The sequence below is a fragment of the Anser brachyrhynchus genome, assembly GCF_964034855.1.
Source record: "Anser brachyrhynchus genome assembly, chromosome: 9".
In the NCBI taxonomy this organism is placed as follows: Eukaryota; Metazoa; Chordata; class Aves; order Anseriformes; family Anatidae; genus Anser; species Anser brachyrhynchus.
This window is the reverse complement of record NC_137703.1, coordinates 17,029,793-17,043,597: the sequence shown is the minus strand read 5'-3', so window position 1 is coordinate 17,043,597 and position 13,805 is coordinate 17,029,793. Positions and strand designations below refer to the sequence as shown.

Below are 13,805 nucleotides of genomic sequence, written 5' to 3'. Positions count from 1 at the left end.
AAACACATGAAAAACAAACAAAAAAAAGCAACCTAAATACTCAGAATGCTATCAACACATTTTTTAAAAAGCCCCAAATCATTTGTGAGAAAAAATGGGACATCATTGCCCATTCAGCCTGTATTCTCTGCACTCTACAGCACCAGTCCTTCTGCCCTTCCCTTCAGGCACAGCGTTTGCTACCTCGCTTGCCAAATACCCTCCCACAGCAAGTGCTGGGCTGTTCAATTTTTTGGAGGCTTTGTACCAGTGGTCTCCAGCTATCCCTGTGCTGTGTGGGGCACAAACACAAAGTGCCTGCATGTTCCCACCGGCTACAGACAGTTTGTTCTACAATGAGGTGTGTAAGTGATCATCCTGTGGGATTTCTAAAGATACCCAGAAGTCCCACTCCATTTTCAGGCAGCTCCAACCAGAGCACCATGTTGGAAACCATACTGATCAGTGGGATCTGAGAGTATCCTGCATTTCTAATTGGCCTGACAGAGATTCTCTTCACTTCCATTCCCAGCCAGTACACTATTCCTCACCTCACCACAGCGCCGCTGAATATTCGCTCAATAATCCTGCTTGATAAAGCTGGAAACAAAGAAAACAAAGAAAACAGAGAAAATGAAGCTACAGGTCACAGGGATAACTACATGCAGTTGTTTATGCTGACCCCACACAAAGTAATTTTCCATTGCTAAAAGAAAACTCTACCTACACTGTCTGTCTAGCCACTTTACAGGTCTCTGTTTCACAGCATTTTGTAAAAAACAAAGATTATACTGCCAGTGTGTCTGCCTTTGGATCCTACCAAACACTGTTATATCTTGAAAGTATGGTAACTGTGTGTGGTTTGTTGCACATGGGCAGTATTACTCCTAGTTTGCTGCAGGAGGACTGTTAGAAGCAGACTACTTCAACGTGTACTGCAAAGGAAGTTCAGCTATCAAGCAAACACCACACATCGAATCCCTACAAAACACTTGTTAGCAGAGCACAAGGCATGGCAGTCCTGCAGGGACTGACACCTCCCCTTCACACCCCCCCTTCTCTCTTCAGCTCCACAGCACGCAGTGCTCTCAAGCCTCCTGTGTAACAAACACTCCACTCCCACACTCCAGCCTCCCCAAAGGGACCAAGTTTCAGTTAGCACCTACTTGAAGCTGGGCACTCCTCATCCTCAGCCCATCCAGGCCTCTTACCAGCCTCCTGACCCCTGTGACTGCCACACTCACCCAGAACCCCCATGGCCTTCCCATAAATGCCTTCACTTGAAGGACAGGGGCCACCACACCACTACAGCACACATGCATTCCTACAGCATTGTCATTCTCATATCCCCTTCTTTCTTCCTCGTTTCAGCCCACTAGGACCTTGGCTCCTACAAAGCATTGTGTGTCCCCCAGATCTCCAGCAATTTCTGGCAATTTTCACACCTCCAGACCCCTGCAGCCCGATGCACTGCAACACCTTGTCCCCTGGCACCTCCAAACCACATGTGGTGTCCGAAGATCTCCTGTTTCTCCAAGCCTGACTCTCTGTCCTAGAGCTACTTCCCCCAAAAGCGCAGCAACCACACAGAACAGTTCCAGACAGCTTTGTCTTCAAAATCAACGTGCTGGTCAATAGCTTGACCTCTTGTCCAAGACACTAAATCATGAATCCTAACTGTAAGTGTATGGGCATATATCATGCTCCAAGATCACAGACAATCTTAAACACAGCCAAACTGACTGGGTGCCTCCATCTAGCCCAGCAAACAAACCATACAAACCATAACCACACATTCAGTGACTCTTCACTAGCATACTTTTTCAGCCTCGAACAACTTGCAGAGCACAGACTTCCTGAGCCAGAGGAAGTGCCTTTGGATTATTTAGCCCTTTGTGCATTTTTATTCCATTAATTTATCCATCACACTTGAACCTCTGAAAATTTTTAGCTTCTGCTCAACTTGAGGCAAATATTTCCAGACTGAACTCGAGAGACAGTCTTCAGAGTGCATCTGCAAACTGAAATTCATCAAGCCCTGAGAAGCCTCTGAAATTTCTCTCATACACAACAAGATTGCACTTCAGCAATCTTTAAAGTTCATGGGGGCTTTACCTTCTCGTCCATAGTTCAAGTACCTGCAAAACCCTCAGCAAATAAAAAGGTAGTTTCAGGGCATTATTTCTAGATTGTCCTTCTGGCAGCAACCCTCTGTAGCTCCCTCTCTAGCTACTCAAATGGAAAACAGTATCTGCTGCATTTCTCTGTGTTTAAGCCCCTAAAACTAGGTCTGTAAATCAGCATTTGTGCAAGAGAAGGATGGCTCCACTTAAATTTTTTTGAGGCATCAAATTAGCTGCATTAAAGCCAGGCTTTACTCTTTAGTAGGAGCATTCTATTTTCAGCAACACCTCCTCCCACCACAGCTTGCAGGCAGCATACCTTGATCACTGTACCTAGCCAGATCCTTCTGGCTGATATAAAGGTCATGGTCAGTGTCCAGCTCCCAGAATTTACAGTATATAACATAGAAGTGCTCGTAGGAGAAATAATCTGTGATCTGATTTATGTCATCCTCTTCTTCCAAGAGAGCAAGAGTCTGAAACAGTACAAATAAAGTGGGAAGTTAAACCTGGACAAAAAATCAGTTCAGCAGCTCAAGCCCTTCAACCTCTAATGAAGCTGGGTGAACACTGCTCCGAGAGCTAATCCAAAATGTAGCCTTTCCCACTGTAGATTTTGTTGCTGTGTTTGATATTCAACAGGCAGTCACAGAGCATCTAGCTTGACTGTCCTGGTTAGCATACGTGTAGAATACTTTTGCCAGTCCTATGAACAATTCCTGTTAATTTTCAGCTATAGCGAAGAGTCACGCAGAGGAACAAGAACACAACTGCTGTCTCAGCTGGGATCCATTATTTGTGAACTATCTCTGACCTGTAGCAGAGGCTCCTAGAGCCATTTACCACAGCAAATCCACAGTTTTCCACAGCAACTGAGATATATCTTGACACTGCACACATCCCAAAGTGCAAGATCAAGTCTTGCTCCAGACTCACACCTGGACAGGGGAAGGAGGGATCCAAGGCAAGTCAAACCAATCACACTGAATTTCCTGGGCTGTTGCTGACAGGAATCAGTCTGCTTTAACTGGGACAGATTTCCAAACAGGATGTCTGTTACCATATCCTATTTAGAAATGTTTAGTAACAACATCCTCGTCTCATTCCCACTTTACACCTACCTCTGTCCTTCCCTCTGCTCCACCTTCCCACTGGCAGGAGGGTATCGCACGTTCACCTGTGGCACCTCCCTGCCTGTCTTTCCCCTAGTGCTGAGGCCAGAGGACACCAGACAGCCTTTTCAGCCTAATGAATCAAGGCTTCAGGAATGTGAAAAGGCCAAAAGACTCACATGAACTATGGGTGTTGTCCTGTCCTGCCCTCACAGCCCCTCAGAAGGGAGGAGGTGAAACAGTCTAAGAGCTACGCCATGGAGCTGTCTCTAACCAAGCAGGCTCAGTGGCCTTTCTACCATAAGCATAAAAACACACGCTGTGCTGTATGTAAGCACTGATAGTTCACCATCAACCTTCAGTCATCTCCATGTCCTAGGAACCCAACTGGGTCAGCACAGAACTCCCACGTCCTGCTAACCACCAAGTTCAGCAATATTTCAGACAGGGACAACAGGATGGCACTGCCAGACTATTCTGTCTTGCTGACATTTAAGTCTAAAATCTCTGAGCAATCACTCACTACCCTCTTCAAATTCTTCTTAGGTCTCTCCAAGTCTTTACGGGCAATAATCATTTGGGGAAGTTTTTCAATAACTTTTTTTTTTTAATAGCTCACACCAAAATATGCCATTTGCACACGCAGCAAAGAGCTGCCCAAGCAAAAGTTATGGTCCCCAAGCTGAACTTCCCTGCTGCAGAAGACGAAAAGCAGAGTAGGTACACAAGGAGAAAGACAGGAAGAGTATATAAAGGGAGAAAATGGGCAAACAAAGATGTAGGCTAAGCTAGAAGGATTTGTTTAGAACAGAGGACAGGGAGGAACTAAGATGATAAGGCTTGGACGGGCACGAGACTGAAGGGACTATTGATTATTAGTTGATGTGATCAGTGGGGCAGAAGAGGTCTGAAAGGAGAAAGAGCATGAACTCATGCCCGAGGCCTTCAAGAAAGCACACTACGTCTGAAGGGGACAACAGGATGCAGCAGGGAGAGCTCACTGCTTTAGCTGTGTCTCATCTTGACCATTCAGCCTAAAGACTTCTGGCTTTTTAGGTTGGGCTGGAGCTCAGCAGCCTTGTACAATTTTAACCCGATGCTCTTTTGGGCAAAATATACAAAGAACAGAGACCGTTATCCTGAAACCTCTGTCCAGCACCCCCTGCTCTGATACACCACAGGGACTGTAACAAGTGCCATGCTTCATTCGTCAACTTTTCTGGAGAAGCCTACTGCAGAATTAGAAATCAGTAGAAACTGGATGGTGCATCCTGAGATGCACAGTCTTGCAATTGCACAGCACAACATGCCTGACCAACTGTCAGGCGGCTGATTGCCAGCTGAGAGGCAGGAAATTGGCTGTCCTACCCACCACAGATCATAGGCAATCCACCAGCTATTCTTGGCTGCTCCACAAGCCACTTAACATAGGTGCACCGCCGTCTTGCTTCCCTTCCTGTTTGGCTAGATCGGGAGCCAAGAGCCAATCTGCCCGACGTAGCTTCAAAGCGGGTGCACACTGTCACCCTTCTGGCACAACTTCTGGCCAGTGCCCTCTTGGCTGCTCTGGTTCTTGTTCTCCTCTCATTTTGACTCCAGCACAACTCCTCCACCAGTTCTGCCCGATCCTGGTGCCGAGCATTTGGCCCACCTCGCTACAAGCCAGCCAGTTCCCTCACTACACAGTACACAGGAGCAGAAACACAGGGACCTGTGCATTCTACATCCTCTTCAGGCAGAAACCAACATACTTGCAAGAAGTTGCTTTTCCTCAGCTCTGTTAGAGTGATCTTCCCAGACCAGGATCGATTGACTGTGTAGAATATTCTCTGTATAACCTGCAACATAAACAGCGTTCTTTGAACCAAGTCCTTAAACATAGCAGTTAGGGAATTGAAAGAGAATGCTTATTTGGTTTACTCACTCATCCTAAGGAGACCTCTTTTTGAAAACTATTTTTTTGTACATACTGTTATCCTTAATTCACTATGCAGTTTGAAAATAACATTTGTTTCTGAAACAGTATTATGCATTTCCACTCCGCAAATATTTTCACTGCTCTTAATTCACATCTTTGAGCAAGCAGATGCATTATTTATGTCAAATAATATGTTCAAAGTGCTGACAAATCACTCAAACAGTTTCTCACGCTTTAGGCACTGCAGCTCACACGGATCTCAACAGATAGCGTTCTGCATTTCTGAAAAAATCAGGACTTTTGAAGAGGAAACAGGACATGTAAATGAAAGCAGCAAGTGTTGTCTGACCTATTGTGTCTGTAACAATGCCTCATCTTCTTGGTGGCTCCACTGAAAGTAATCAATAGAGATTATCTGTCTGCATTTATCTTGGACGTGTTTATATCATTCAACTCCTTCACTGATCTACCTCTCAGGAAAGGGAATAAAAAGCACGGTGGGGAGTGCATACACTTCTGAGAACTCAAGAGGAACAGTGCACAGTATGAGACCGAGCACACACAGGGACCTAACGAGCAAGTTGAACCCTCCCTGCTCCACTCCTTGTTAGCAGGCCAAGTATCAACATAAAGCAGGGAAAACGCAAGTGTACAATCAAGCGCATGCAAGGATAAACTTAGTGTGAATAAGACCATATAAACCGCACTAACATGACATCTTCAACACGAGAAATTAGAAACCAAATTAATGACTACCAGCACTGAAGTCTATGGAATATAATTCTTGTCAACAAAACCTACTGCAAACAAATCTTTGATGTGTCTGACATGTTGACATTTTATCCTAGGATTTTGGTAAACCTTAATAGCACATGCTACTCCAGCGTGAAAATTAACTTTACAAAACATGGATATAGTAAGGGATTAAATCTAGTTAACTGGGGCTAACTAGTTAGACTGGGACTGGTTTCTTTCTGAGCCTAAGCGTAGTTCCAAGTGGGCTATCACCATTTAAGGGCCGTGCTTTGACTCAGTCACACAAAGACAGGTTCTTAGTCCAGAACAGATTTGGAAACAAGTATGAGATCATTGCTAACAGTCTGCTTTGGATACACAGATTGGTGAAGCAGTAAACGTTGATGAGCACAAACAGTTTTGGGAGCAACAGGACTGATTTGAGGTCTCAAAATGTATCCCAAAATGAGAGAATTAGCAGTCAACTTAGCTCAACATGATATCTGTTGGTGCCTATCCCGCTCCTTAGAAGCCTACATGGGGATACGGGGAGATATGGGACAGCAGAACTTTTTGTCCCTTAAAATACATAACTAGAAGCTGAAATCAGCCTACTTCAGACTGACAGGAGTCCTTTTTTTTTTTTTTTTAATATTAATACTCCTGATTATTAACCAATGGAACAACTCTCAGAGAAACACAGCAGGATCTTCCATCAAGCATGAATGTCTTTCTAAAGTTGGGTGTCAATTCACTTAAAAAATATATATACGTCCTAACTATAGCAATCACTGAGCAACGTTCTGTAGCCCATGCAATGCAAGGGTTCAGCCTAGGTAACGACAGAGGTCTCTTCCGCTTTTAAACAATTAAAAAGCTGTCTCGTTCTTCTTCAGTGCCACTGGCAGCCACTGCCATTCTGGACTATTTTTGAACTTGGTTTGGCCTTTGCTTCCAGGTTGCCAAAGAGTACAGTGGCTGAAGTGTCTCTCACCTCATACATGACCCAGTACTGCACCTGTCAACTCTGCAGCAGCTTGCAGAGATACAGGCTTCTCACACCATTTCAAGGACTCCACACCATTTCAAGGACTCAAAAATAAAAGTCCCACGACAGAAAAAGGACCCCTAACTAGCAACATTTTTCTTTTCCTCTCCTTGCTGGCTAATAGAAGACAACAAAGTATCTCAACACAATGTTAGTGACATGCAAGAAACCGTTCTTCTCAGATCATATTGATAAAGGTGTCTCTTCTGCTCTCTTCTCACCAGCTGTAAACATAAGACATACAGAGCAAAAATGTCTTCTTTACCATGTCTGGTCACTCAGTGCAGGTTTTATTATTCAAGTAACAGTCCAGTTTCAGTGGGTAGTACAGAGTGTATATGTACGTATAAAGTATCATTACTTCTCTCTTTGCCAAGTTACAAAGATAAAGCTGTCAACAACAACAAAAAAAAGCATTTCGAAAACATCCTAGGGCATTGTCATGCAGCCTGAGACGATCTGCAACACTCAAGCCACAGCCAGTGTTTGCTGTAACAGAAAATCAATTCCTGTGGCCTCCCTGTTTTGTCTCTCACAGAGAGCAACAGCTGCATGATCACAGCTGCACTGCAAGCTTCGAAACCAGGCCCCGGGCGCAGGCTGCTACGAGCAATTCTGCTCAGCAGCTATGACCTTACTGAAAGCCTTAACTCTGGCTCTGTTCTTCCTACTGTGGCTTTTTATTCCAAATTCAGTACATAAGCCTTCAGAAGGGGAAGCCCCTTCCCTATCTGCCCAGTCCTGTCACGTAATCTACATCCAGGTCCAAAACCACTGATAGGTCAGTTCTAGACTTTTCCCCACTCTTCCCACAGAAGAAAAACAACACCATTCTGGGGAAAAATAAATAAATAAATAAATAAATAAACCAAGGCTTTATTAAACCCTGTAGGCCATCTTCACTTTCCATATTCAAATTGGTAATACTGCATGAGCTGAGCATTTTTCAACAAGCAGTAAGTTTTTCCAAGTTGTTTTTATTTGACTCAGCAACAGCATGTAGAGCTAACATTGAGCTTTCTTTGCACACTCTGGGAGAAGTCACACATTAAAGCTTTCATGTTAAATGTCTCATGATATTCTGCATCATCTTCACCAACTTCAGGAGTCTGTTGAAAAAAACACAAGTATTTTAGTATGCTGGCAATACAACAGCTCACATATACTGATGCAGATTAAAGTACAGATTACTGTATCCAAAAGGCACCTCTAAAAGGTGCAGAAAAGGGAAAAAAAAAGAATTTGAAACATGCATACACATCTTATCCATACTAGACTGTTAGCTTACTCTCAGGTGATTTCAACCAAGTGATGCTGTATCCAGCAATGAACACAAAAGCCAGTGTCTCCTTATGGCCCTCATCTGCAACACAAAAATAAAATGTAATTCCTGCTCTTGCAGCAAATACAGCACTGTCACTATAAGTATAAGGCACTCTACCTTGATGGGATTGAAAGGATCCAAGTAGTCTCAAAATCCAAGGACAAAGCTGTTTCCTTCATTACCTCCTGGTGGAAATACTGAATTTCATGACATTAAAGACAGAACTGCCAAACTGTCTGTGGGTGGAGATGTGAGAAATAGGAATTCCGGGTGTCAGAGAGAAGAGCCACTGCTGCAGTGGGCCAAGTACTGTCACTCCACATGGGAACAACCTGACCCAATGGACTGTGTCTCCTGAGGTCTCGACTCTGCTCCAACTCAGTGATCTGGCCAATGCCAAACACAGAGCTCAGAAGGAACGTGTCTGTCAGCACAGACACCCAGAACAGCATTGTCCTGCCAGCGTGAGGAGTCTGTGAAGGACACTGCAGCTTTGTAAGATTTGCTGCCACACACCATCCACCTCAAACACCAGCACCATCATTTCCTGGGTGCCTGAGAGCAAGCTTAGAAAGCCACCACTGTCAGTGTATTGTGCATAAGGGTTCCTAAAGGCTCTCAGGCTGAAGTAGGGAAGCACAGTGAAGATGAGCAGAATTAAGAAGCACTGAGGAACCTTACATACACATAAAGCATCCAGTTCTGTGACCAAATTTATGGTGGTCACACAGGACCTCATTCAGACACAAGGGAAGTTGAGAAAGGAAGAGAGATGTTGCTCTTTTCAGTAGCAGCCTGGACTTCAGTTATCTTGAAGCAGAACCTCAGCTTCACATGGCTGATCTCTCAGACCAGAGCATGCATGGCACCTGGTGAGGTCCAGAAACTGCAGCAATTCACCCATTTGTGTGCCTTCACAATCTCTTGGACATTGTTACACCTACTCTGACCAGGTACTATGCTTAAGGTACCTTGTTCCACGGGCACTGAAGGTGCTGATAATACACCGGTGTTCACTGTTGTATTCAAGCACATGTACACATTTGAAATTGTTTCTTATTAAAGATTTTCATAAAACATTAGTGTGATGGTTCAGGATATGCACAGAGCAACGGAGTGTCTTTTTGCCATCTGCTCTTTCCTGTAAAGGGACAAGCTTGTGCCTGTCAGTAATCTCTCAGCTGCCAACACGTGGTGCAGCTGGCCCCCATGCAGAGCCTGGCAAGCCAATAGGAGGCAGCTCTCTTTAGCCCTTTCTTTATCTGAATTTTTTATCACTGCAGAGATAAAACACCCTATATTTATACCTTTTATTCATATTCATATCCAACATGAGACAAGTTAGAGGCTTAAAATAAAATCCTGGAAACTTATTCAGGTAAAGCACAAATCTAACTCCTTACTGCAAAGTTGGAACAAAGCTACAGAACAACAAACAGTAGTCACAAAAGCTCAGCAATTCAGAAAGACTAGACAGGCTTTCTGGCACGTGAGATGCAGGAGGGATGGACATTGGTGTAAAGGATGCTTTGTACCATGGAACAATCTGATTCTCTGTGCCTACATGACAGAAATCTTCAAACATGAGACCTTCCATGTCTCGGCAGCCCAGCAGAATTAGGGGTAACTTCGCAGCTCTCAAAGACCAAAGAAGGACCACTCTTATTTTCCTTCATCATGATTAAAGGCCAAAGTTGTATTTAAAGATATGCTTAAGGCCAGAAAGAATGACCATTACCCTTTTGACTGACCACTTGTACACACAGACTGATTAATTTTTTGTTTTGAAGTAGTTCTTAACAAAACTCATTGCTAGCAATATGAAAAACACATTTTTTTTAAGTAACTGAAAGATCTGCTGATGGGCACAATGACAAGTAACAAAGGAGAGTTGGTTCAGCAGTGTCACAGGAGATCAAAGAAGCCAGCCTACCGTTGTAATATACCGGGAATGGAACTCCGGAGCGTCCTTCAGGAACGTCAGGCCAGGATGCGTTTCTACCACATCCTGCAAGACCAAATAAAATGAAACATTTTCTTCTCCTTTTACTTAATGTTCAGATGTTACTGGGTTTACAAACCAATACTTTTGCTTATTTTTGAAACTGTATTTGCAGCATTAACGAAAAAACTGAAATGATATCTTTTAATCTATAAAGTGAACCTTCTAGAAGTAAAAGTAGAATACATTTTCTGGGCAATACGCACCTGTTGGGCCATTTTGATTTACTTAAGGACAGAAAAACAAAGGAAGAGAGTTAGTGAGAGGATGAAAACTCATTTTTAGTGAATGAGACAAAAAATTAGTTAGTTTACCATGCAACCATCTCTTCAAAACCATTTTTCCATTCATTGAAGATATTAATATTTGTTAGAGATAAGTGTCAGAAATGAATTTTCTTTGAAAGGTTATAAAAGTTGCCTTTCATGTCCTCCACAACAATGACAGCTCTTGTGAACCTTAGAATGCATACAGTTGTGACCAATGCTTTTCTAAAATTTACTTCTACGATGTATGGAGATTTGTTTTTCTCAAGATCAGCTTTTTGTAAGCCAAACACTCACTCGTGATGCCAAATCTGCCAAGAAATGCATGACCAAAGACAGAGAAATTGCTCAGATCTTGAATGAATCACCTCAGGTCCTATATGCATCAGACCATCTGTGTAATTTTGGTATGTCTGACTCCTCTACTCCCTAAGAGGTGTTCAGAATTTTGCTCTGTTTATACCATGACGTGGCAAAGGGATAGAGTAGATACAGTGCCCTTAGGGGTGTAATATGACCAGGTTTTGGCCAGTCTAACTTGACGTCTAATATGATGGTGCCGTATGGTATAATATTGCTTGTCTCTGGTTGACTGACAAACAAGCTTGTACACGCCTTTGGCTGAGCCAGCAGCTAAGAAGCAGAGCTGCTATCAGTCAGGAAAGGCAATACGCCCAGTGGAGAAAAGGTGAAAAGTAACATGAGAAAATTTACCCGTCAGTCCCAGTTAAACTTGTCTGAGACACAAATGTCCAGTGCAGAAAAAATCTTTCCCCAGTAAAGCAACTGCACAGAGGTTTTGCACAGAAAGCAATGGAGTGTGTTAAATCTAAGAATATTATGGAATGGCTTCAAAACAGTATCAACAGATAATCAGAGGAACAGATGGACCTGATTTACAGAGAAACTACAAAAAAGCTAAATCTATCCAGTGCTTGCCTAAACGGCCACAATACTTTGCTTTCATACTTGCTTTGTTAAAAATATCACACCTGAATTAAAGGGGAGGAAAGAAAGAAATTAAATTAGGATGCACAGAGTTTTGCCTGAATATCAGGAAGAAATGAAATCAGGATGAGGAGACTTCAGCCTGAATATTAGGAAAAGTATCATCAGTATAATTTATGTACTAACAGGTACAGAGGCGCACACACAGCAATTGGGATGGCAAAATTTTCTGCATAGATTTCCACGGGATATTGCACCTGATAGTCTGGCTTAACAAATTCAATTATAATTGCAATGTCAAGCAACCCACCCAGGTGCTGTTCAACCAAAGGTCTGCATATCCTTGGCAAACATTTAAAGACATGAGAATAAAACAGTTAAAAAAGAAACACTGCTCCCTGTCCCCATCAATTCACCGCTGAGCAGCTGATGTACCTGAAGGAGCGGGATGAAGTCCTCCTGCTCAAGGTAGTCACAGCTAGGCTTTGCTACAAGGTAGGTGAACCTGGATGCATCATCATGGCAGTTACGTAGGATTCTGCAGGAGAGATGAAAAGTTACTCCAGCTGCTTTGCGTCCATCACAGATCACAGCTAGATAATCCAGACCCTTATCACATGTCACACAATACGCCTGCAATATGTATTATGCAAAGTTGACCTCAATACTAGTATCAGTTTGCTTCTTCAGCAGCACCAAGGTATTTCTGCTCAGCGGAGCTTTCTTCACGTTACCATCACTGTGGTAAACAAGACGTTTCTTTCTGAAGACTCTTCTTATTTTGATTCCACAGCACCTTAGGAAGTAACTCGACTTTTCAAAATGCTGCATGCTCACTGACCTCATTTGAAGTCCAGAGGACCAACCTAACAGGATGCTGTAACATATGTGCTTCCCAATTTAATCTTTTACTACGTTTCATTATTTGAAGATGCCGTCCAACTGCAGCGACTAAGTTTTGAACCAGAAAAATCACTCCCCAGAAGGGGAATGAGCATCTCTTATTAATTATGTCATGACTGGCTGCTGTGCAGAGGAATACATGGAGAATAGCCTAATGAAAGAGTGAGCAGGGTTGAGAACTGAGAGGGACACAAACATTGAACTATAGCGTTGAAACGCCTCTAGTTTTCCTGCAGAGATCACACTAACAGGCCTGACACTAATTATGGCCTTATTACTCTTTACCAAAAACAGACTTTACCAAAAAAGATTTTATTATTATTGTCGGCACCCCGCCCCCCCCCCCCCCCTTTTTTTTTTTTTTTAACTTTTTGAGTAAGGGAGAAAAAAACACAAAAACTAGTGGCTGACAAGCAATTCTGTCAGCTGCACATTTGTATCATGCTGTCAATTAACAGATACATTCTAAATCAGCTGAAGAAAAGAGGTGCTTTTCATTTTTTTATTTATAAATCATGCAACATAACAATGGGTTCCAAAGCCATGTTTTAGTGCCAGACTAAAAGCTCTGATTTTCAGAAGTATTCTACACCTAGCAATTCCTATTGACTTCAAATGAGATCAGGAAGCACACAGCAATTTGAAAAATTAGGTTACTTACTAAGATGCTTAAATATAGACTTCAGTGATTACAGATTCCTGTTTTAAAATTACGGCTGTGTTCACGCAGTTGTAGTGCAACTTTACAAAGAACACTACTTTTATCTTTAAGTATCACATTTCCAGAAGTAATTTTGCAACTGTCGGAGGGCAGGACAAAGTGGGGAAAAAAATCTTTCTAAAAGAGAAATTAAAGTGAGGAAAACATTAGGCAATGGCTTGTAAATGGTATGGATTAAAGGAATACAGAAAAGGTGTGTGACCACAGTCCGCAAATATCTGAAGGATGTGCAAGTCAGAGGGAGTGAAAATATGTGGTATCATACATGAGGGATAGAGGGATTAATTAGAAGTAATTGAAGGAACCTAAGGGAGAAAAAAATATCATCCATGTCAAAAAAAACTTACTGATCGCAGTCATCCCTAATATTTTTGTAATTTTGCCAGGGTAACTAGAAGATGTTTCAACAATATTATCACAGGAAATAATTTGGGAACTCAGGGTTAAAGACCATTTCAAAAATCTGAAGGGTGATCATTACATCAAAATACAGAAGTCTCTCTGGATAGGAGGTGGAGATATTATTCAGGTGTTTCACAAAGACTAAGTTGCCCTGGAGGGAGAAAATTAGGCAAGAGAACAGGTCTGTTCCATCTTGCACCTCTGACTCCAAACACAATACATGCAGAGCTCTCAATTTTAAAGAGAAGCTTCGACAATGGTATGTGGAAACAACTATTGAAACCCACAGATTTGACTGTAAAACGGTGTGCTTGAGGAAGGTAA

General features: G+C 42.6%; 1 protein-coding gene across 9 annotated transcripts in view; it reads right to left on the bottom strand.

Annotated features, from left to right (window-relative positions):
* The window catches only part of PPP2R3A (protein phosphatase 2 regulatory subunit B''alpha), a 59,255-nt gene that overhangs the window by 17,198 nt on the left and 28,252 nt on the right, over positions 1–13,805 (bottom strand). For all 9 annotated transcript variants that reach the window (XR_013954799.1, XR_013954800.1, XM_080604113.1 and 6 more), the window contains 5 exons: positions 11,891–11,993; positions 10,173–10,247; positions 4,966–5,052; positions 2,422–2,578; positions 531–579 (listed from right to left, as the gene is read on the bottom strand). Coding sequence is in view for 7 of the 9 variants with exons in the window: in XM_080604113.1 (XP_080460239.1) it covers positions 531–579; positions 2,422–2,578; positions 4,966–5,052; positions 10,173–10,247; positions 11,891–11,993 (471 nt within the window). In the remaining 2 variants the exon portion in view is untranslated. The remainder of the gene's footprint in view (positions 1–530; positions 580–2,421; positions 2,579–4,965; positions 5,053–10,172; positions 10,248–11,890; positions 11,994–13,805) is intronic.